The sequence below is a fragment of the Amphiprion ocellaris genome, chromosome 24 (genome assembly GCF_022539595.1).
Source record: "Amphiprion ocellaris isolate individual 3 ecotype Okinawa chromosome 24, ASM2253959v1, whole genome shotgun sequence".
NCBI classification, from domain to species: Eukaryota; Metazoa; Chordata; class Actinopteri; family Pomacentridae; genus Amphiprion; species Amphiprion ocellaris.
Window position 1 is genome coordinate 19,198,879 of NC_072789.1, and position 22,856 is coordinate 19,221,734.

Consider the following 22,856-nt stretch of genomic DNA (forward strand, 5'->3'; position numbering starts at 1 on the left):
AAACGACACAAGGGAGACAAAGAATGATAAAAAAATGAGACAAACGAAGATACACAGGAACTAAATTGAGACAAAATGACAGACATTAGACCCAAAACAACAAAAATGAGACAAATGAAACAAAGGCGACATAAAATTTAAAAAATGAGATAAATTATGACTCAAAATGGTAAAAATGAGACAAATTCAAACCCCAAACTAGAAAAATGAGACAAGCTGAGACCAAAGCTACAGAAAAACACTGGAAATGACAAATGGAAAAAATTGAGACATAAAACAACACAAAGGAGATATAGAATGGTACAAATGACAAGAATTAAGACACAAAATGATAAAAATGAGTCAAATTCAGAGTGCAAACTGGAAAAATGAGACAAATTGCGATCTAAAACGACAAAAATTAGACAAATTAAGACACAAAAGCACCACACAATGGCAAAAATTAGAGAAATTGTGACAGAAAAACTACAAAAATGAGACAAATTGTGACTCAAAATGCTAAAAATGAGACAAACTGAGGCCAAAACTACAGAAAAAATACTGAATATGACAGAAATTGAACAAATTTGGATGTAAAACGACACAAAGGAGAGACAGAATGGTAAAAAAAAAATGAGAATTAAAGTCAAAGTCAGCTTTATTGTCAATTCTTCAATATGTACATAACATACCAAGAATCGAAATTTCATTACTCTCTCTTCGTGCAGCAGTAGACATTAAATAAACACTTATAAAATAAGATATTAAAGGGCAAAAAAAAGAACAAAGGAAGCAAAATTAGAGCTGAGCAACAACTAAGAACTAAGAAAAATTCAATTCAATTCAATTCAATTCAATTTCAATTTATTTATATAGCACCAATTAAAGTCAAATTGGCTCGAGACGTTATGCCTGAACCCCAGAGCAGCCAAAAGGCGACAGTGGCAGGAAAACACCCTTTTAACAGGGAAAAAAACCTCGAGCAGAACCCGGCTCTTTATGTGGGGGGAACCATCTGCCTGCTGGCTGGACGGGTTGAGAGGAACAGAAGAGGTAGAGAGGTAGAGATAGAGGGATAGAAGTAGAGGTAGAGAGGTGGGGGGGGGACACAAGGACCATAAAACACACAGTATAATACATGCATGATAAGACAGATGATACATGCAAAGTACAACTAACATGGAAACTAATTATAGTTTACTGCTATGGTGTACAGCTCTGGCATTAAATATACTACATATGGAGCTGGTGGTAAATTCAAGAATATGTAAATGAGCAAATCAAATATAGTGAGGGTGATGCAGAGTAGATTGATGGAAATGGGCAGCTGGAGGTGGGAGAACCACCACAGATCTGAAGCATCCAGCTCTGGGATCAGGGACACTCGGAGAAAGGACACAGGGAGAAACAGAGTGAGTGTAATGCAATAATGGTATATATACTGTATATTAAATCTAATGGTAGATAGAGAAGGGCTCAGTGCATCCAGAGAGGTCCTCCAGCAGCCTAGGCCTATAGCAGCAGAACTAGGGGCAGAACTAAGGGACATCCAAGAGGAAGACACCAGCTGACCCCCTCAGGGTCCCCCAGTCAGTCCTAACTATAAGATTTGTCAAAAAGGAAGGTTTTAAGCCTGGTCTTAAAATTAGAGAGGGTGTCCACCTCCAGAACCCAAACTGGGAGCTGGTTCCACAGGAGAGGAGCTGATAACTGAAGGCTCTGCCTCACATTCTACTTTTAGAGATTCTAGGAACAACAAGTAAGCCTGCAGTCTGAGAGCGAAGAGTTCTGCTAGGATAATATGGTACTATCAGGTCTTTAAGATATGATGGAGAGTGGTTGTTAAGAGCTTTATATGTCAGAAGAAGGATTTTGAATTCTATTCTAGATTTAACAGGAAGCCAATGAAGAGAAACCAATATAGGAGAAATATGATCTCTCTTGCTAACTCCTGTCAGTACTCTGGCTGCAGCGTTTTGGATCAGCTGTAGATGTTTCAGAGAGCTATTGGGACAACCTGATAATAAGGAATTACAGTAGTCAAGCCTAGAAGTAACAAATGCATGGACTAGTTTTTCTGCATCACTCTGAGACAGGATGTTCCTGATTTTCACAATATTTCTCAGGTGGAAAAAGGAAGTCCTACAGATTTGTTTTATGTGTGAGTTAAAGGACATGTCCTGGTCAAAGATAACACCAAGGTTCCTCACAGTAGTACTGGAGGCCAATGTAATGCCATCCAGAGTAACTATATGCTTTGAAAGCAATTCTCTAAGATGTTTGGGGCCAAATACAGTGACTTCAGTCTTGTCTGAATTTAGTAGTAAGAAATTATAGGTCATCCAGGTCTTTATGTCCTTAAGACAATCTTGCAGTCTAGCTAGCTGATTAGTTTCATTTGGCTTCATAGATAAATACAATTGAGTGTTGTCAGCGTAACAATGGACATTAATACAGTGTTTACTAATAATATTGCCTAAGGGAAGCATGTATAATGTGAACAGTATTGGTCCTAAGACAGAACCCTGAGGAACTCCATGATTAACCCTAGTATGCTCAGAAGAGTCATTGTTGACATGCACAAACTGGAACCTGTCTGATAAGTAGGATTTAAACCAGTCCAGTGCTGTCCCTTTAATGCCAATAGAATGTTCTAGTCGCTGTAATAAAAGTTTGTGGTCGATTGTATCGAATGCTGCACTAAGGTCCAATAAAATAAGTATAGAGACCAGTCCATTATCTGACGCTATGAGAAGGTCATTAGTAACTTTCACCAGAGCTGTTTCTGTGCTATGATGCACTCTGAAGCCTGACTGAAACTCTTCAAACAAGCTATTCCTTTGTAAATGTTCATATAATTGATTTGCAACTGTTCTTTCCAGAATTTTGGAGAGAAATGGGAGGTTGGAAACTGGTCTATAGTTGGCTAAAACATCTGGATCTAGAGTGGGCTTTTTAAGTAAAGGTTTGATTCCAGCAACCTTAAAAGCCTGTGGTACATAACCTGTTACTAGAGAGAGATTAATCAGATCTAACATTGAGGAATTAATTAAAGGTAAAGCCTCCTTGAACAGTCTAGTTGGGATAGGATCTAAAAGACATGTTGATGGTTTGGATGTAGAAACTATTGAAATGAGTTCAGAGAGACGTATGGGAGTGAAAAATTCTAAATATCCATCTGGTCTTACAGCCAATTCTAAAGCATCTGTACTCGATGATACATCTGTGACATTTGCAGGAAGGGCCAGATTAATTTTTTCTCTAATCGTAATAATTTTATTTGTAAAGAAGCTCATGAAGTTGTTACTGCTCAAAGCTAAAGGAATACAAGGTTCAACAGAGCTCTGACTCTTTGTCAGCCTGGCTACAGTGCTGAAGAGAAACCTGGGGTTGTTCTTGTTTTCCTCTATTAAAGATGAATAATATGTTGTCCTGGCATTACGAAGAGCTTTTTTATAAATTACTAGACTTTTTTTCCAAGCTACATAAACTTCCTCTAAATTAGTGGAGTACCACTTCCTTTCCAGCTTTCGGGACGCCTGCTTTAAAGTCCACAGCTGGGAATTATACCAAGGAGCAGGTCCTCTCTGAGATAGAACTTTCTTTTTTACAGGTGCAACACTATCAAGAGTTGTAAGCAGTGAGGCTGCAGCATTATTAACAATATAATCCACTTCTGTGGGGGTAAAATTATAATATTTCCCTTCCAGTATATCAGTAAGTGGTGCTGAACTAAATAGAGAGGGTATTAAGCACAAAATGATAAAAATTAGTCAAATTCAGAGCCCGAACTAGAAAAATTTGACAAATTATTACATACAATGACATAAAAGTAACTCAAAATGGTATAAATTAGACAAATTATGACTCAAAATGATAAAAATGAGACGGGCTTTTACATTTAATTTTTTACACCAACTGGCTTTTGGAATGTCGAAGACAATCTTCTTTTTTTTTTTTAGATGTCAGTTCTGATCCCCACAGTTTCCCCTATGGTGTAGATACGATACTCTGAGGTTTTCAGAGACATACTATATATATTTTTATAAATAATTTACTCTTCTGTGATGCATGACTACAAAATTACTGTTTAACTGTATTTAAATCAACAAACAGTAACATTATAATTATATAGTTGCTGTTATTCAAAGAGGGTTTTTGGTTTGAATAAATGTTAAAGTCTCAGGAAAAAAAACTAATAATTTACATGTTAACTGTAAAAATCTAAAAAAGGCTAAAACTGTAATTAAAGTCCACACAACAGATCAGTGTTATTTTGCTGCTGAACTGGTTTGTTCTGTGATGAGGAACCCGGATTATGACCCAGATTACAATGATGGTTCTACTATGGAACCAGTTTAACATGTTCAGGTGTTCTTTGTGTGAAAACTCAGAGATTTCAGGTATCAGAAGGTGGTTTTCAACTTTTTGTTAACTTTCTGCTTCAACTTTAAACTAAATTTACTTCACTAAGCCAGCCCTCTGGACTTCCAGGAAGCTGTGTTCCTATTGGCTGTCCAGGTGGCTGCTTGGTGTTATCAGGAACACCTGAGCAGCTCAGTGTCTTCCTGCTTTGTTTTGCTGCAGACCAACATTTCCTCTGTTTCTCTTCACCAGTGAACCGGGTTTGGTTCCATTGCTTTAGTTTGTTCTTTAGGTGTTGGTTTGCAGCTTCCAGCAGTAAAATCGTCTTTAATGTGTTTCTTGGTGTGTTTTAGGGCTTTGTACTGGATAGTTGTCTTGGTAAATGTGGCTCTTCAGCCACAGTGAGCACATGGTGCTAATGTGTGCAGTGATTAGTGGATTTGGTGCAGCTGAGTTGTGTCTTTATCTTGGCTGTAGTGAGTCTTTAGAGGTTTTTGCTCAGACACATTCTGTATTCTTGTTTGAGAACCAGCGTTGGTTGTCCAGAAGGTAAGAGTTCCTGTCCTGATTCTCTGTTCTCAGAGGTTCTCTGGTAGGCTGCAGGAGACTTTAGCGTTTGGGTTGTGCTAGTTTGGTTTTTGTATGGTTTCATTTGGACGACTATCTTGAGGCCCCTCCATGTGGTTTAGTGAGGTTTTCTGGAACAGTTCTACAAAGCAACCTGCAGCAGAAGAGACTTTGAGAGTTTTTAGGAAGTTCTGGAGAGCAGACTTTAGAGCAGCAGAAACATTTGTCAGCAGTTTGAGCAGGAGAAGGTGAGCTTCAGAGTAGAAATGAGACAGAAACCTTCTTGACCCGTGTGGTGAGGTCCTGTACCAAGAGTTTGAGCAGGTTGTGAAGAGTCTGTAGTTCTTTAGTCTGAAAGCACAAGAAGAGTCGACTCATTAAAGGAGAAAAAAGGAGATATTGTTGGTTCTTCTGTCGCTCTGCAGTTTCCTCAGACTGAATATCAAGTTTTTATATTAAATGATTTCCCATGTGAGCCCAAGAAGACTTCAATAAACTCCCTCCATCCCCTGAACACAACATATTTTATTACCATGTTAAATCTTTTTTTTTAAATGTTTTTGAGTTTTAATCATAGATTTAGCATAGTTTTTTTTTTCTCTTTGCTTGTTTAGTTGTGTCATCTGTGTGAAAGGTGCTAAACAAATAAAGCTGAATTGATAAACTGAATAATTGACTAACTCATGATTGTGACAACAGAAGTATTTTCATTGTGATTTCAGGGTTTATTTCATTTTTAAGGTTGGGGTTAAAATCTTGACAGAAAAAAAGATTAAAGAAATAAACTAAAAAAAGCAATTAAATCAAAGGAAAAAAACATTTAATACAATAACATTTTCAGAAGAAAATTAAACATTAAATTATATTAAACAGACAAAATATTTAATTAGATAATAACAAAACATGTAATTATGAAATTAAACAACATTTTTAAACAAAAATATTAAACATTAAAGATGAAATATTCTAGATAATTAAACATTTAAAAAATACAATTAAACAAGAAGAATATTACACATTTAAAAAATACAAAACATTTAATTAGATTATTAAAGCTTTAAAAAGACAAAACATTTAATTAAGTAATTAAATGTTTTATTAGAAAATTAAATCTTAAAGACAATAAAACTTTAAATAGGAATTAAACAGAAAATACAATGAAGCATTTAAAAAGAAAATTAAACATTAAAAGATGGTAAAACATTAAAAAAAAACAAAGATCTAATCGAAAAATTAAACATTGGGAAAGAAAAGGACATTTTTCAAACAAGCCGATAAAACATTTGAAAAAACAATTAAACATTAAAAAGAAAAAACATTTGGAAATCAAATCAGACATTAGAAAAGAATAAAAGGTGAGAAAAGAGCAAAACTAAACATTTAAGAAGAATCAAACTAAAGACAAAACATTTGAAAAGACACCAGTTAGACTTTAGAAGATCAAATTAAACAGAAAAGACAATAAAAGGATCAAAAAGCACAAAAACAGATAAAGGACGTAAAGGGTTTTCTAGTCTGAAATGAAAACATCAAGTTGTTTCTTCAAACATTTCCTCTTTCTATGTTCTTGGTTTGATTGTGGACAGATTTACTAAGAACTCATTTCAGAAAACTGCTTTCCAGATAAAGTCTACTAGTAGTTGAAGGCATGGATCAAACTAATGTTACCTTCTGATCTCCACAAACTTTACTGTTCAGTGAAATGAATCAAAGTTTGTTGAGGATTTCTAAAAAACCCACAGGTGAAGGTCTGAGAAGAACTCAGATGGATGATCTAAATGTGAAATCAAGACTCATGGTCACAAGTTTTAAGGCTTCTGTCAACCAGAAAGTTCAAACTAACAGAGAAGTACTGAGAAACCTTTAAAACTTCAGTCCTCAGACTGTCTGAAGGTTCAAAGTAACAGAGAACTGCTCAAGAACTTTTAGGTTTTCAGTCCTCAGACTGTCGAAAGGTTCAAACTAACAGAGAACTACTCAGGAACTTAGAAGATATCAGTCCTTGGACTGTCTGAAAGTTCAATCTAACAGAGAACTACTGTGGGACTTAGAAAATTTCAGCCCTCAGACTGTGAAAGCTCAGGTCCTGAGGACTCGGGAGGTGTGGAGGCTTTGGAAAGTCTTGGAACTGAAGGTTCAACCCTCCAGCACAAAGGCTGAAGTCCAACCTCCTGAGAAAAACGGTCGAGTCGAGACTCGAGTTAAAAAAAAACTCGAAAACGCCAAAAAATAGATGATAAATGCGCAAAAACGAGAAGATTTAGTATCTGAGCGAGTAGCTCAGGAGGATAAGAAGAAGACTACCAAGTGGAAGGTCGCAGGTTCGAGACCCGCCACCGGCCTTTTTCTTTCTTTGTCTTTGTCAGAATTTTGAGAAAACTTAAGAAGTGTCTGGTCTTGAACCAGCGACCTGCAGCTCCATAGGCGAATCCTTAACTCACTGAGCTACAGATCAGATACAAAGAGATAATTTCGTCGTCCCTTTGTCATCGTAGTTGCTGAAGTCACCACATGGGTGGAGCCAAGGCGGAGCCTGGGTGGAGTCAGGGCGGAGAGTAGGCGGGGAGGTGGGTGGCGGCCTCCCCCCTCTACTCCCCCACCTCTCCCCACCACCCACCACACCTTCCCCCGCCCGACGAGTTCTTCGAGTCTCCACGAGTTCCTCGAGTCTCGACAGGTTTTCTGGAGTTTCTGGAGTTTCCACCAGGTCGGAGGCAGAACAAGTTGTCATGAAGAGATGTTGAAGTCGGCCAGGATGGACTGACTTTTTACAGCGACTAGAAGGAAGACCACTAGAAGAGCAGGTCTTTAACCACCATCCATAAAATCCATGGAGTCGCTCCAGAGAAATGAAGGGAGGTCAACTTTTATCAACCTCCATCCACATGTTCAACTTGGTATCTTTACTTTGACATTTTTAGCACCACAAACCTTTAGTATCACACTTTATTATCATTTATTAGGACTCATGGAATCCATCAGCAAATTTAGTTTTTGTTGAGAAACTTTATTCTTGTCATCGTGGGACTGCAGTATTTAAAACTGTTCCTTCTATTTGACCTTATGTTTATTAGTTTTAGTGGAGAAAGTTTGAATTGTCAATTAGTCTCTTAAAAACAAAATAATAAATTGGATTAGTCAAGAAGTTTAAATTTCTTACTTTGCCATATTTTAAATATGACAAAAAAAATTAAAAATAAAGCATCTTGAGACAATTTGACCTGTAATTGGCATTATATGAATAAAATTGAATTAAAATTGTATGTATCTTGTAATGTTGGAGTAATTCAGCCATATATGTTGGAAAACACATTTTCTTTGTCCATTAATCTGTTGATTGTTTTCTCCATTAATTCATTTCTTGTTTTGGTTTATAAAATGTCAAACCCAAATATATTCAGTTTACTGTCATAAAAACTAAAAAGATTTACATTCATGATGCAGGAATCAGGCAGTTTTTCACTTTTTATCTTAGTTTAGTCAGAAAGATAGTTGATAATGTGTGAATTGTTGCAGCTTGTGAGCCGTAGAAGGTTTTAATCTTTGGGGCCGAGTGTCAGAAAACATTTAGAAACCAACATCAACAAAGCACTCAACAAAGATTTGAACATCATTAAAGGGAAATCCAACTTTTGCATGACAATGTCTCATTAAAGGACATTTATTTCCAACGTAAATGTGTGATATTCATCCTCTGGAGCTTTCTCTTCACATCGTCTTCCACCTGGACTGCTTTGGTCGGGAGCAAGTGCAACAAACATTTGAAAAACTGCACTTTAACATCAATGAATGACACTGAAGTTTAATCTCTACATAAATGAGACTGAGTCTGGATGTGCTGCTCTGTCATTAACTCCTAAGTTCAGGGAAAGTTCAAACAAAAGAGGACAGTTCAGATCAGACTTTAGAATGAGCTTATTCTGAACAAACATCTCAGACTTTCTGAGCTTCAGCACCTACAGCAAGATATTTTAACAACAAGCAACTCAAGAGATCCAGAAGTTGGAGAGAGTTAGCTTTAGCTTAGCCAAAGAACATGTGGGACGCTAACCTAGCAAACATTTCAGACTTTTCTCTGTGAATTCTGAGAAATAATTTCCTATTTAATGACAGAGCTACACATCTGAACTCAGTCTCATTAAAACAGACTCTAATTCAGTGTCATCCATCCATATTAAAGTGCAGTTACCCAAAATGTTTGTTGCATGAGCTCCAACAAAACCTGTCCAGGTAGAAGGCCACTTTGACAAACAGGAAGTGGATGATTCCAAGCAGATTTATAGAAGGGGGAACCGGACTGTACTAAGTGTGGTCGAGTATAGAGGGGTGTTTTGTGGGTTTTTAAGGCTGATAATGATTATTGGTGAGATATTTGGAGTAGATATTCATTTGCAGTAAATGAAAGTATTTAAAATCTTGGAGTTAAACTTAGAAGAAAACAAACTAACAGAAAACTTTGTTGATACGTTTTTGTTTTGTTTACAGATGTTAAGTTAAAGGAGTTTTATTCGTGACGTATAACCAATCAAATCACTCCAGACGACAGAGTAACCACAGGTAGATAAAGGTTCAGAGCCAAAGTAGCACCATTTTTAAATTTATTTATTACCGTAAATCAGTAAAAAATAAAATACTGCTAATCAGTAAATCAGTCAGCCCACAATTACTACAATTCTACAATGTATGTCTCTTTCCTTTGACTTGTTATTTGTACAATATACGATGTATATGATGGTGTTTTTTCATACCAAAGGCTCTACTATGATGTTTTCTAAGAGACATACCATGCTACTCTGGTTGTTCTGGCTCTGGGCCGCTGCACTCCTCCTCTGTTGTTTTCTGGATTGTTCTCAGCTTCATGTCTTCGTCCACCCGGCCTCCGTTGACTCGTCCCGCCTGCCGTCTCTGGAGCTGAAGCTGGATTGGAACAGACCAAAGTACAGTCCAATCACGATGCCAGCTGCCTCTCAAAAGGCTCCTTCATCTGGCAGGTGGCAGCACTTCTTCTGAGGGGAAGCTGAGCTGGTCCAGCAGAACTTTGGAGATGTGTTCCAGTGGTTGGTGGATGTGGGGAGATAGAGAGGGACCTTTGAAATGTTCAGAAAGGAAAACAGGGAATCAATTGGTAGTTTTAGTTTAGGGTGCTACTGTGGTGTGTTTTTGGGTTTTAAGAGGTGAACAGGAAGTTTTTTTTCGTATTGATTATCTTTTACTTTGTTCCTGGTTGGAATGCCCATCAATGTCAACATGAAGTTCACTTTTAGTTCTGTTTATTTATTTTTATTTTACTAACACCCATTTGCTTTTAACCCCCTCACATGTTGTGTTGTTGTAAACTTACTCTTTCAAATAAATCCTCATCTAACCCTCTGGAAAACAGCGTTTGGACTGTTTTTGTGTTGCTCCTCACCTACTTCGGACAGCCGGGACAGAACAACGTTTTGTGGACTAAAGGCTATACTATGACATTTTGTCCCATTCTGGACGAAATACGACGCTATGATGTTTTTGTCACATTTTAGACGACTAAAGTATGTCATCCAAAATGTGACAAAAACGTCATAGTTTAGTATGTCATCTCAAGAGCTGAAAATGAGCTGTCCAGGTAGCTCAACTGGTTAAGAGGGTGACTCCTAAACAGAACTACATTGGAGACACAGGTTTGATTCCACCTTCTGGAACAAAAAGAGCAAAAAAATATTGTTTGTCATTTAAAATGTTATTAAAACCTCATAGTTTAGTATGTCAACCAAATTATGGAAAAAAATATTATAGTTTAGTATGTCATCCAAAATGTGACTAAAGCGCCAAAATTCATGATGATTTTTTTTTTTCAACGAAAACCTTTCTGGAGTGTCTTTCATGGCCTCCTTTTCCGAGCTGTTTGTCTCCTCAACATGATGTGATAAAAACCACTAAAATGAGCTTCATGAAACTCTCTCTGGGCACCAAGGCTTCAGCTGACATGTTTCCAGGACACTTTGTTCTCATCAGCTCAGTGTGTTGCAGGTTGAGAAGCTCAACAACTTTGACTGCAGCAGGAAATAGAAAGTCAACTGAAATATGATCCTGCAGTGACAGAAACATCCTGAAACTTACTGCACACTCTGCAACCTGACACCAACCTCCAACGTTTCATGTCAACATTAACTGCAGTTCTCCATCATTCACAGTGTGGAGCTGCAACACTAAACTACACAGTGATAACAACACACTTTACACTGGTTCCCAGTCCACCTCCCAGTAACATGGTCCAGTCAGAGTCTCTACACACCAGCTGCTGCTGCTGCTGCTGCTGCTGCTGCTTCAACCTCTGGATCATCAGGACACACTTCATCCTCTCAGCACAAACACCGTCCTGATCAGCACCACTTCCATCTGCAGAGAGAAGAAAGAACAGAGGAGATCAATGAGTTTGATCAGCTGATCATCAGGATCAAGAGCAGCAGGACTTCAGTCTCACTGATCTCAGAACTGTGACAAACATCAGACTGATCAGCTGATCACTGTTGAAAAGAGACAACAAACAACAACTGTCAGCTGGAATCAGCTTTATTTCCTCAACACATCAACACAACAACAACAGTCGGCTTCACATCCACTCAAACACACCATGACAACAAGCTTGTGGCTCCTCTGATTGGCTGACTGCTGTCTCTGTGTTTCTGTCACTGTTCTGCTCTCAGAGCTTCACTGAGAAGCTGCAGGTTTACAGGAGACTCTGGATCTTTGCTTTGATACTGACTGAGTTTAGTAGAAAACTGCTGGAAGCAGCAGAGACTGATGGAACCTTCTACTGACCTCAGAGTCTTCAGGCTGCAGTCTGGATTCTCCACAAGATCTAACAGATGTTTCACTGATGGATCCTGCAGCTTGTTGAGTCTCAGGTCCAGATGTTCCAGATGGGAGGGGTTGGACTTCAGAGCTGAGGCCAGAGAATCACAGCTGATCTCTGACAAACTGCAGTCCTCCAATCTGAATAAAGAATAAAAGATGTAGATAAAATCATTGATGATCCATCAGATGTGTTCAGGTTCTGAATGTGCAGCTCAACATTACTTTGTCCTCATCAATCAGCTTTTCTCTAAAAGCAGCAGAGTGACTTTGTCCTTCTGTTATTGTGGATCATCATCATGTCAGCCTTCTACACACATCATCCACATGTCAGCACAACATTCATCCACCTATTCATGTCCACACATCAATAACATGCTGCATCATCAACAGGATCAGGATCAGTCAAAGAAAACTCAACACAAAGCAAAGAAATATTTCTACTTCATGATCTAAACTTTGTCACTTCTTTTTTTTTTTTTTTTGTCTGCATTTGTTCTCATTGTTTAACTCCACAAGAGGGGAGTCAACATTGTATGAGATCGATGCATATTTTAGTCTTGCAGCCAAATATTTTAATATTTAGTGCATGTGTGTGACCATCACCAGCCCTCCCTGAAAGCTAAGCAGATATTCTTTATTAGAATTCCCTATTATGAGCCAGGGAGGGCAGTGCTACACCTCAGTGATGTGTGGGGGAAACAAAGACTGGACAGGACGGACAGGACGAACAGGACGAACAGGGATAGAAATTAACAGGCGTTGCTATTGCAATTAAAGATTGTAAGGTGGTGTGTTATTCCCAACTACTAACTGTCCATCAATAAAAAATAAATAAATAAATAAATAAAAATTTGAAAAAAGAAAAGAAAACCAAACCAGCACAAAAGAAAAAGAGATTCAATAATAAATGAACAAATGGTACTGAGCACCATAATTGTGGATGTCTTGATAGTATAGAATAGAATAGAATAGGCCAGAAAAGGATACTAGTGCAAGAGAGAATGAGTTTAGGGTGGAGACTCTGGAGAGATTCTCAGCACATTCTGGCAGGTCCCATCATTCGCTGACAATGGGACTCGACAGTAGCTGGCGAGACCTGATCAAACATGCAAGTGTGAAGAACCCCGAAGCCCAGAACAGCAGTCACGGCAAGGCAGGGCCAAGCCAACAGGGCACCCCTCCCCCCGGGCCGTAGGAGCCACAGGGCGGGGCCCCCAGAGAGCCACAGGGCGGGGCCCCCAGAGAGCCTCTGGGGCCACCGTGAACGACGCGAACCCGGAGAACAAGAGGGAGCAGCTACTGACACCCCCAGCGCACCAAGACCGACCCAGGCGGCCCGGGGCACGAGGACCCACCCGCCACCCAAACCCCAACCCCGCCCACCCCAGCCCCCACCGAACCCCCCACCCCACCACCCGACCCGCCCACCCCCACCCCCTCCCCCTCCCCCGAGGGGGCCAACGGCCCCACGCAGCCAGGAAGCCAGACACAGGGGCCGAGCGGCCCACCGAAGGGATGGCAACCAGCCCATCACAAGGCAGGCCGCCACCAGGAGCTGGCCAGAGGAAATCGGAGCCGGGACCCGATGCGAGTCCAGAGGGTAAAAATGGACAGTGTGGTGGGGCCCGGCGACGCCAACAGGGAGGCACCCCGCATACCCCCCGCACCAGGCCCCAGGTGAGCGCAGTACACCCAGGGCCCCCACTCCCAGCAATGCGCCCTGACAACCCACACTCACTTCAAACTGATCTGAGTTCAGAAGATCTTCTGGATCCAGATGTGATTCTTCAGCACAAATTACAAACATTCATTTACTTTAACAACCAACACAGAACATTTTCTACACTTTCTGCTACAAACATTCGTCTCTTGTCTCAACACATTAAAGAAAACAGAAAATATGAACCACAGCAGATTTACAGCTTCATGGATGGAAGTTCTGTTGAACATAAATGAACTTCAGTTGTCATTAAACATATCAGATCTACAACAGTAACAGACAGACAGTGAACTGACCTCAGATCCTTCAGGATGCAGTCTGGATTCTCCAGAAAACCACACAGATGTTTCACTCCTGAATCCTGCAGGTTGTTCCAGCTCAGGTCCAGATGTTCCAGATGGGAGGGGTTGGACTTCAGAGCTGAGACCAGAGAATCACAGCTGATCTCTGACAAACTGCAGTCCTTCAATCTGAATAAAGAATAAAAGAAGTGAGTTGATGAGACAAAGTTTCATCATGAGTTCAGAGCTGAAGAAGCTTCAGAACGTCCAAGTTTAGAAAATGGAAACTCCAAACAGCTGAAGCCAACAGGATGCAGCTTCAAACAGTCCAACAGAAGCAGTGAAGAAGAGCTTCATTAATATTAATGACAACATGCTGCTGCTTCAATAAAGACGGAGTGACACTACTGTGTAACACAACACATGCAGTAGTAGGATGAGGAGGAGGATGAGGAGGATGAAGAAGAAGAGGAGGAGGAGGAGGAAGAAGAAGAGGAGGAGGAGGAGGAGGAAGGGGGGAGTTAAGGGTGATGTCACCCCTAATTATGCTAATTTTATGCTGACCTCATTTCTTTTGTTCTCACAGAGAACAATAGATCCATCAACATTTTGACAGAAAGTATATAGATCCTCTCTAACACTGAAAATTCATGAACCAGAAACCATGATTTCAACTGAATATATGAAGTGAGTGAACTGACCTGAGAGTCTCCAGTTTACAGTTTGGACTCTGCAGTCCATCAGAAAGATGCTTCACTCCTGAATCCTGCAGGTAGTTCCAGGTCATGTCCAGTTCTATCAGATGGGAGGGGTTGGACTTCAGAGCTGAGGCCACGACTTCATAGTGACTCTCTGAGAGATAACAGTCAGAAAGTCTGTAATGATACATAAATGACAAAACATGTCAACATGAAAGCAAACACTTTATTTTTCCTTCATGTATTTATACCAGAACATTTGGACACATCAGTGGTTCAGCTGATCTTCTCTGTGTTTGACATGAAACTGAATTCTCATCAGCTTCTCTCACACCTGCACACTCTGAATCTGGAATCATTTTATAGAAATATACATAATCTAAATGTTGAATCTGCAGATGGAGGACAGAAGATGGACTTCCATTCAGGCTTCCATACTGTCCACAGTCTGTCAGTGTGATCTGATCCATGTCTGACTCCACAAAGTTCTCAGGAGAACATCTGGATCAGAAGAACATTTTCTGTCCACTGTTTTTACTGGGACTTTACAGTTCCAGTTGAAAGATGATGATGTCTCTGCTGTGGATCTGCTGCTGTCAGCTTCACCTCCATCACTCAACATTTACAGTCTGCTGTCAAACGCTACACAAATCAAACTGATCACTGGACAACATCACACCTGAACATCATTACTATGAACATCAGGAAATATTCTGATGTGATGACAGCTGTCCACAATTTCAGACCAATTTCTAAACTCCCTTTTATTTCCAAGGTTTTAGAGAAAGTTGTTTTTAACCAACTCCAAGAATTTTTAAAACAGGTCAATGTTGGTGAAGTGTTCCAGTCTGTTTTTAAGCCTCTTCATAGCACTGAAACTGCTCTTTTAAAAGTTTTTAATGATCTTCTTCTAAACCTTGATTCTGGTGATTGTGCCTTTTTAATTCTCCTAGACCTAACAGCGCCGTTTGACACAGTGGATCCACTATTCTTCTGTCACGCCTCGAGCACTGTGGAGGCATTAAAGGCACCGCTTTGGACTGATTCAAATGTTACCTCACAGATAAATCCTTCTGTGTGCAGTTGGGGCAGTTTTCCTCCTCAGTGGCCCCTCTGACCTGTGGGGTCCCCCAGGGGTCAGTTCTGGGCCCTCTACTGTTGTCCCTTTATATGCTACCTATGGGGTCAATATTTAGGAAGCAGGATATTCCTTTTCACTGCTTCGCTGACGATGTGCAGGTGTATTTGCCATTAAAGGTCCCTTCTAAGGGATCTTTTCATGCTGTGTTTAATTGCATGAGGGATACAAAAACATGGATGGACTTGAATTTCTTAAGATTAAATGAAAACAAAACTGAGATTGTCCTGTTCGGTCGCCCTGACCTGGTCCAGGTCCTTGGCAGCTCCCTTGGTCCACTAGCACCTTATATATAATCGTAGGCTAGGAATCTTGGTATTATTATTGATGGGGCGTTTAAATTAGACAAACAGATCAGCTCAGTGGTCAAGGCTAGCTTCTTTCAGCTTCGGCTTCTAGCCAAAGTTAAACTCTACCTAAGAAGGGCTGATCTAGAAAAAGTTATCCATGCTTTTATTACATCATGCTTGGACTACTGTAACTCCCTGTACGTCTGCATTGACCAATCAGAACTCAACCGTCTGCAGCTTGTTCAGAATGCAGCAGCTCGTCTCCTAACAGGGACAAAGAAACGCCAGCACATAACGCCAGTGCTTTCCTCATTAGCTGGCTTCTGGTTAGGTTCAGGATTGATTTTAAGATTCTTTTATTTGTTTTTCAGTCTCTGAATAAACTGGCCCCAGAATATTTGTCTGACCTTGTTAAGGTGCATCAACCCTCCAGAGCTCTGAGGTCAGCTGACCAGATAGTGAATAAAATCTGCTTTCAGAAGATCCTCATGTAATAATAACTTAAGTGTTTTCACTGAAAACTGTCTCAACCTCCAACATGTTGTGATAAAGTGATGCTGTGATAAAACCTGGACAAGAACATCAACAGTTCTTCATGTGTTTCAGTAGATCTGCATGTTTCCTCCATCAGCCAAAGGAAGAAACACAAAAGAAAAAAACTGTCAGATGAACAAATATTAGAATGAAACAGAAAACAGTTATTAATTTAACGACTTTAAATACAATCAACTAAAAAAAATCTACATTTTCACAGCATTAGAAACACCTCAAGAACATCTGAGACTAAACACAGCTGACATGTGATGTTTGAAATAAACAAGAGGAACACTGAGAATAATGAGAATGTTCTGGTGAGAACATCTGAAGAACTGAACTACTGATCTACACTGACTGATCATGTTCATCACATCTGGACTCACCGAAACTTTCTGCAGTTCCTCACAGCTGGAATCAGTCTCAGTTTTCCCTCCATTGTTGTGTTGTACTTGTCGAGGTCCAACTCATCCAGAACCTCCTCTGACATCTGCAGCATGTAGGCCAGAGCTGAGCAGTGGATCTCAGAGAGTTCCTTCTCTGATCTGTTCTCTGACTGCAGGAACTCTTGGATCTCCTGATGTACTGAGAGATCCTTCATCTCCATCAGACAGTGGAAGATGTTGATGCTTCTGTCTGGAGACATTTCATCACTCTTCATCTTCTTCAGGTTTCTGATGACTCTCTGGATCATTTCTGGACGGTTCTCTGTCCGACCCAGCAGACCTCCTAAGAGTCTCTGATTGGACTCCAGACAGAGGCCATGAAGGAAGCGAACAAACAGGTCCAGGTGACCATTTTTACTTCTGAGGGATTTCTCCATGACTCTCTCCAGGAACACATCCAGAAGGTCTCTGTTCTCGTCTTTCCAGTGTTTTCCCAGGAAGTCCTCCAGAACCTTCTGGTTCCTGTTGGTGTAACAGTGGAACATGTAGACTGCAGCCAGAAACTCCTGAACACTCAGATGGACGAAGCAGAACACCTTGTCCTGGTACAGTCCACTCTCCTCTTTAAAGATCTGTGTGAACACTCCTGAGTACACTGAGGCTGCTTCCAGATCGATGCCACACTCTGTCAGGTCGGACTCATAGAAGATCAGGTTTCCTTTCTGCAGCTGATTAAAAGCCAGTTTTCCCAGAGACTCAATCATCCTCCTGCTGTCTTCACTCCAGTGTGGATCTGTCTCAGCTCCTCCATCATACTTGACCTTCTTGACTTTGGCTTGAACCACCAGGTGGTGGATGAACATCTCAGTCAGGGTTCTGGGCAGATCTCCTCCCTCTCTGGTTCTCAGCAGCTCCTCCAGAACTGTAGCAGTGATCCAGCAGAACACTGGGATGTGGCACATGATGTGGAGGCTTCGTGACTTCTTCATGTGGGAGATGATGCTGCTGGCCTGCTCCTCATCTCTGGATCTCTTCCTGAAGTACTCCTCCTTCTGTGGGTCAGTGAACCCTCTGACCTCCGTCACCATGTCCACACAGTCAGGAGGGATCTGATTGGCTGCTGCAGGTCGTGTGGTTATCCAGAGGCGAGCAGAAGGAAGCAGCTTCCCCCTGATCAGGTTTGTCAGCAGCACATCCACTGAGGTGGACTCTGTAACATCAGTCAGGACCTCATTGTTGTGGAAGTCCAGAGGAAGGCGACACTCATCCAGACCGTCAAAGATCAACACAACCTGGAAGTCTTCAAAGCTGCAGATTCCTGCTGCTTTGGTTTCACTGAAGAAGTGATGAACAAGTTCCATCAAGCTGAACTTTCTCTCTTTCAGCACATTCAGCTCTCTGAAAGTCAATGGAAACATGAAGTGGATGTCCTGGTTGCTTTTGTCTTCAGCCCAGTCCAGAGTCAACTTCTGTGTTAACACTGTTTTCCCGATGCCAGCCACTCCCTTTGTCATCACTGTTCTGATTGGTCCATCTCTTCCAGGTGAGCCTTTCAGGATGTCTTCTGGTCTGATGGTTGTTTCTGCTCTGTCTGCTTTCCTGGATGCTGCTTCAATCTGTCTGACCTCATGTTCATCATTGACCTCTGCAGTCCCTCCCTCTGTGATGTACAGCTCTGTGTAGATCTCATTCAGGAGGGTCGACTGTCCTGCTTTAGCGATGCCCTCAAACACTCTCTGGAACTTCTTCTTCAGACCACATTTAAGTTCACGTCCACAAACTCCAGCAGGAAATTCTGAATGAAAACACAAGAAAGAAAGAGTGAAGTAGAAGTAACCTGGATATTAAAGCACCAAAGTAGCAATAAAGTGAAGGTGACAGTTTGTCCCCCTAAAGACTGATTGTGTGAAGATATTCTGAGACTTTAGTAAATGTTCTGTTGATCAGCAGCTTCAGTCTTTACACAAATCCTCTTACTGCTCTGCAGACAGTCAGCCAGCTTCTCCTGCTTCATCCTCCTCAGGAACAACACTGTGATCTGCTGAAACATCTCTCTGCTGCTCCTCTGCTCTTCATCATCACCCTCCAACTCCTCCTCATCCTCCCTCTGACTCTCTGAGGAGCATTCTGGGTAATCTGGACTCACAACCTTCTGCATCTTCTTCAGCTCCTTCTTCACAAATGTCACCATGTTGTCCTCCAGCAGCTGGAACAGAGAAATGTGTCAATGAGTCCATCAGAGTGAAATCATGGAGCCAAACATCAGATCCATGTTGGACACACTGACAGTCCACTGGTCTACAAAGAGCAGCATGGAGACACCTGAACACAACAGATGGAGAACAACTTGTTGTCCATGAACTCACCATGAATATGGAGTCCAGGTGATGCTGCTGGACAGACTGAGCTCTGGGAACCTCTGAGTTCTGCTGCTCCACTCTGTGGATCAACATCAACAGTTAACTCTCACTTTATCACACAGAGACAAACACCAGCTGAAGGTCCATGATGTTCATTAGAGATTACAACATGAGTCTGTTTTCCACTGCAGGAACTTTCTCTTCATTTTGGCTCATCATCAATCTTTCTTCTGACCACAGGAACCGTCCCTGTAGAACCTCTTTCAGGACTGTTTCTAGGAGTTCAAAGTTCCTACTCCAGGGTTGGAACTTCTGAGAGAACATGGAAAACTGCTCTGTAGGTCTGGATGCTGACTGATTAAACTCAGAGAGGACAAGAAGAACCATTTTTCTGTCCTCTCCATCCTGGTCCAGCATCAGTCGTCTCCATCAACAATGTAGAGTTCACCCTATAGGCTAACATGCAGGCTAACATACAGGCTAAAATGTTGGCTAACATTTAGACTAACATACAGGCTAACATACAAGCTAACAAGGCTTATATGATCACAGAACTGGACTTTTGTCCAGTAAAACTATTTATTGATATTTTAGTGAACTCAGAGTTCTTGCTGTGATCCACCTGGTTCTGTTTTTAATGTCTCTGTGGATGATGTTCACGTTATTAGCATCACTTCTTCAAAATATTTGTTCTGTTTGATGAGGAGCCAATCTGCTATCAGACTAGCAGCTCTGAAACCTTGTTCTGAACATCTTACCCCTCTGCAGCAGGACCTGGTTCTCCTTTAAATTCAGGAGGATGATCCTTAGACCAGTCACTCTTTAAGGACACACAGCTGGATGCAGGTCCAGGTCCAGGTTCATGTCCAGGTCCAGGTCCAGGTCCAGGTGGATTCCTGTGAATAATGATGCAGCAGTGATGTGATGCTGAGCTCTGACATGCACCAGAGTCCTGGACAGTTAGAGATGCTGGTCTCACCTCTGAGCTTTGCTCTGGTTCTCCTGTTCCCCACACAGAGAGCTTTTAGAGGGAGGGACTCCCTCCTCTCTGTCCTCACACTCATCCATGCTGCTCAACTCACAGCAGCTCACACACACTTTCTACCTTCACCTGCACAGGAAACAAACATCATTGATCCACTCAAATCCTCCTGGAAAAGATCAGCTGCTGCACTTCTACTATCAGTCCAGCAGATGGAGTCATGGAGCTGCAGAGACTCACCCACAAACCCAAAGTCAAAAAGACACCATGCAGTTTGGATTGAGAACAAACAAAGAAACATCAGCAGCTCATCAAACTGACTCAAGTCCATCAATAATCTCATAGAAATATTGACTGATTGCAGTCAATCAATAACCTAATAACCATATTGATCCATGTTTAAACAGCAGTCATCCAAAGTTTGTGCTGAAATAAGAAGTGAACATGTAGAAACATCACAGAGCAGAAACAAACAGCAACATTACTGAAGTTAAAGCAGCAAACAAAGCAAACTTACACTTTATTCAAAGCGCTGAAGAAGAAGAAGAAAGTTTCCAGTCCACTGCTGGACGCTCAGACAGGTGATCTGTTTCCTGGAACCAGTCAGGACTCCACCTATGAGGAAGCAGCAGGCAGACTTTCACAATAAGAGCACATTTTACAGGCTGATTCCCACTCATTTCATGTGACGGATTATTTCAACATTCAACCTTTTTCATGTCTCTCAACATCCAACACAACTTCTACAAACCCTGTGGTTCATGAAAGCAGAAACTCCCATCAGGCTGTAAATCCCTGACAGTTAACTTTCCCTAGAATGGAATCACTGGGACAGAACCAACATCAGCAGAGATCACACTAATGCACATTTCCCTCAACAGTGCAGAAAGAGACATGTCTGCTCTCAATCTCATTTAATGCTACATTTAAGAAACATCTCAACATTTCTAGCATTTGGTTTCTTCAAAGTGTATCAGTTTAAATCTTTTCCCCTCTGCTGGACAGATCAGATCACAGGTTGTGATTGACAGCTAATAAGAACAACTCATGTTTAGAACTGCCTGACAAACACAAATGATATTTACTGATAAAACACATTGATTTCAGCATCATTTGATAACTCCTGCTGGTTGGGAACACCCCAACATGTCTGAAGATTTGATTTAAATTCATGTACAGACTCAAAGTCACAATAAATGACGCAAAAAAAACAAAAAACAAAACGCAACATCGACACAAAAAGGTGCAAAATCACTTTAAAAATACATAAAAAACATAAAAAATACAGTTACCATAAAAATACTCAAAATAGCAGCAAATGATGTGAAATAACCTCATAAAGACTGAAATCAGCACGAAAAATGCAAAATCACCACAAAAAGGTGAAAAATCAACACAAAAAGCCACAATATCACTTTTAAAAAATGTAAAATCAACACAAAAAGACAGGAAATTACCACAAAATCGCTCATAATCGCAACAAATGATGTGAAATAATCCCATAAAGACTTGAAATTATATCAAAAGTTAATTATTAATAACTTATTTTTGATATTTGTCTTGATGTTCAGTTACTGATTCCATGCAGACACTGATACAACTACTGGGTCACATCAACATATATCACACTAATTCAGGTTAGACATTCTGATGGTCTGGACCGTTTCTGTGACACATTCTCTCTCTCTCTCTCTCTCTCTCTCATATTAGGGCTGGGCGATATGGCCTCAAAAAAAATAAATCTCCGCTTTTTTCCCAAAAAATCCCGATTCACGATTTATCCGTTTCGTTTTTAACCCCCTACCTAATCTCCTCACGCTGGAGTCCAGTCTACTTTATGCAAATGAGCTACAGCCCTCTCCAGGTAAACACACCTGATCACAGCTGGAAATGCGCCGCATGCTGGTCTGGTTGCAGTGCGTTTCCAGCTGTGATCAGGTGTGTTTACCTGGAGAGGGCTGCAGCTCATTTGCATAAAGTAGACTGACTTCTACTTTATGCAAATTGGATGCGGTGCGGAGATTCCACACATCGTGAAACTGTCCTCAAACTTCAAAACTAGGCGTCAGTGACCTAAAACGAGGACAGATTCAGCTGCTGCAGATTATTTCTCGCCTCAAATGCTTTCAGAAATACTTTTCATTGACGTGTTTTTTGAAATAAAAGGGAAAGTTTGCGGCCGAGCCGCTGTGTTTATCTGACTTGTCTGCAGGACTGTCCAGCTGAAAGCTCAGTCACGTGACCACGTAGCGGCCTGCTGTTGGTCAGCGCTGTCATGTGACCATGTTGTGGTCCGCTAGTGACCACCGTCCGTGTGATTTTCAGATGCTGTGCGTTGCCGTGCGGGAAAATAGCATCTAGTGGACACACACCTTTAGATCTGCACCGCTCGCCACCATATTGTTTGTGTATCCAGCGTGGGGGGGAGGGGGGGGGGGGGCACTCTGAACTACGGGAGCCCAGCGGGAAGGCGTTGGTGGCGGATGTTGATGAGAAAATCGATTTTCATTAAAACAAATCGACATTAAGTACAAAGTCGAATTAATCGATAAAATCGATTTATCGCCCAGCCCTACTGCTCACACTGCCGTACGACTCAGCAATGGTGTTCTGAGCATCTACCCGGCTTTAAGGAGGAATGGCCACCAAACTCCCCTGACCTCAACCCAATTGAGAACTATTGGGGAATCCTGAACATCTTTACCACTCCACCACGAAA

General features: G+C 41.0%; 1 protein-coding gene across 3 annotated transcripts; it reads right to left on the bottom strand.

Moving 5' to 3' along the window:
• Positions 1-619: 619 nt before the first annotated feature.
• LOC111584373 (NLR family CARD domain-containing protein 3-like) lies at positions 620-21,372 on the bottom strand. 3 transcript variants are annotated; one of them, XM_055008579.1, is made up of 11 exons: positions 20,135-20,616; positions 19,914-20,051; positions 19,162-19,234; positions 18,773-19,001; positions 16,796-18,590; positions 14,451-14,624; positions 13,765-13,938; positions 11,713-11,886; positions 11,186-11,289; positions 9,696-9,998; positions 620-5,262 (listed from the first exon to the last, which is right to left on the bottom strand). In XM_055008579.1, the coding sequence occupies exons 1-9, from the start codon at positions 20,221-20,223 to the stop codon at positions 11,274-11,276; spliced, it is 2,862 nt and encodes a 953-aa protein (XP_054864554.1). In that variant the 5' UTR covers positions 20,224-20,616; the 3' UTR covers positions 620-5,262; positions 9,696-9,998; positions 11,186-11,273. The 3 variants fall into 3 exon arrangements, with proteins under 3 accessions (XP_054864554.1, XP_054864553.1, XP_054864552.1); XM_055008578.1 differs by lacking the exon at positions 620-5,262 and adding an exon at positions 20,655-21,372 and having other exon boundaries at positions 9,493-9,998; positions 20,135-20,266; XM_055008577.1 differs by lacking the exon at positions 620-5,262 and having other exon boundaries at positions 9,493-9,998.
• Positions 21,373-22,856: the final 1,484 nt, after the last annotated feature.

Bases quoted from the DNA above. Each gene is read 5' to 3' on its own strand.
- LOC111584373 (XM_055008579.1), bottom strand. From the start codon at position 20,223: ATGGATGAGTGTGAGGACAGAGAGGAGGGAGTCCCTCCCTCTAAAAGC. The intron at 20,052-20,134 runs GTGAGACCAGCA...CATTATTCACAG, and splicing joins AACCAGAGCAAAGCTCAGAG to GAATCCACCTGGACCTGGAC. The intron at 14,625-16,795 runs GTGAGTCCAGAT...GTATCATTACAG, and splicing joins AGGAACTGCAGAAAGTTTCG to ACTTTCTGACTGTTATCTCT.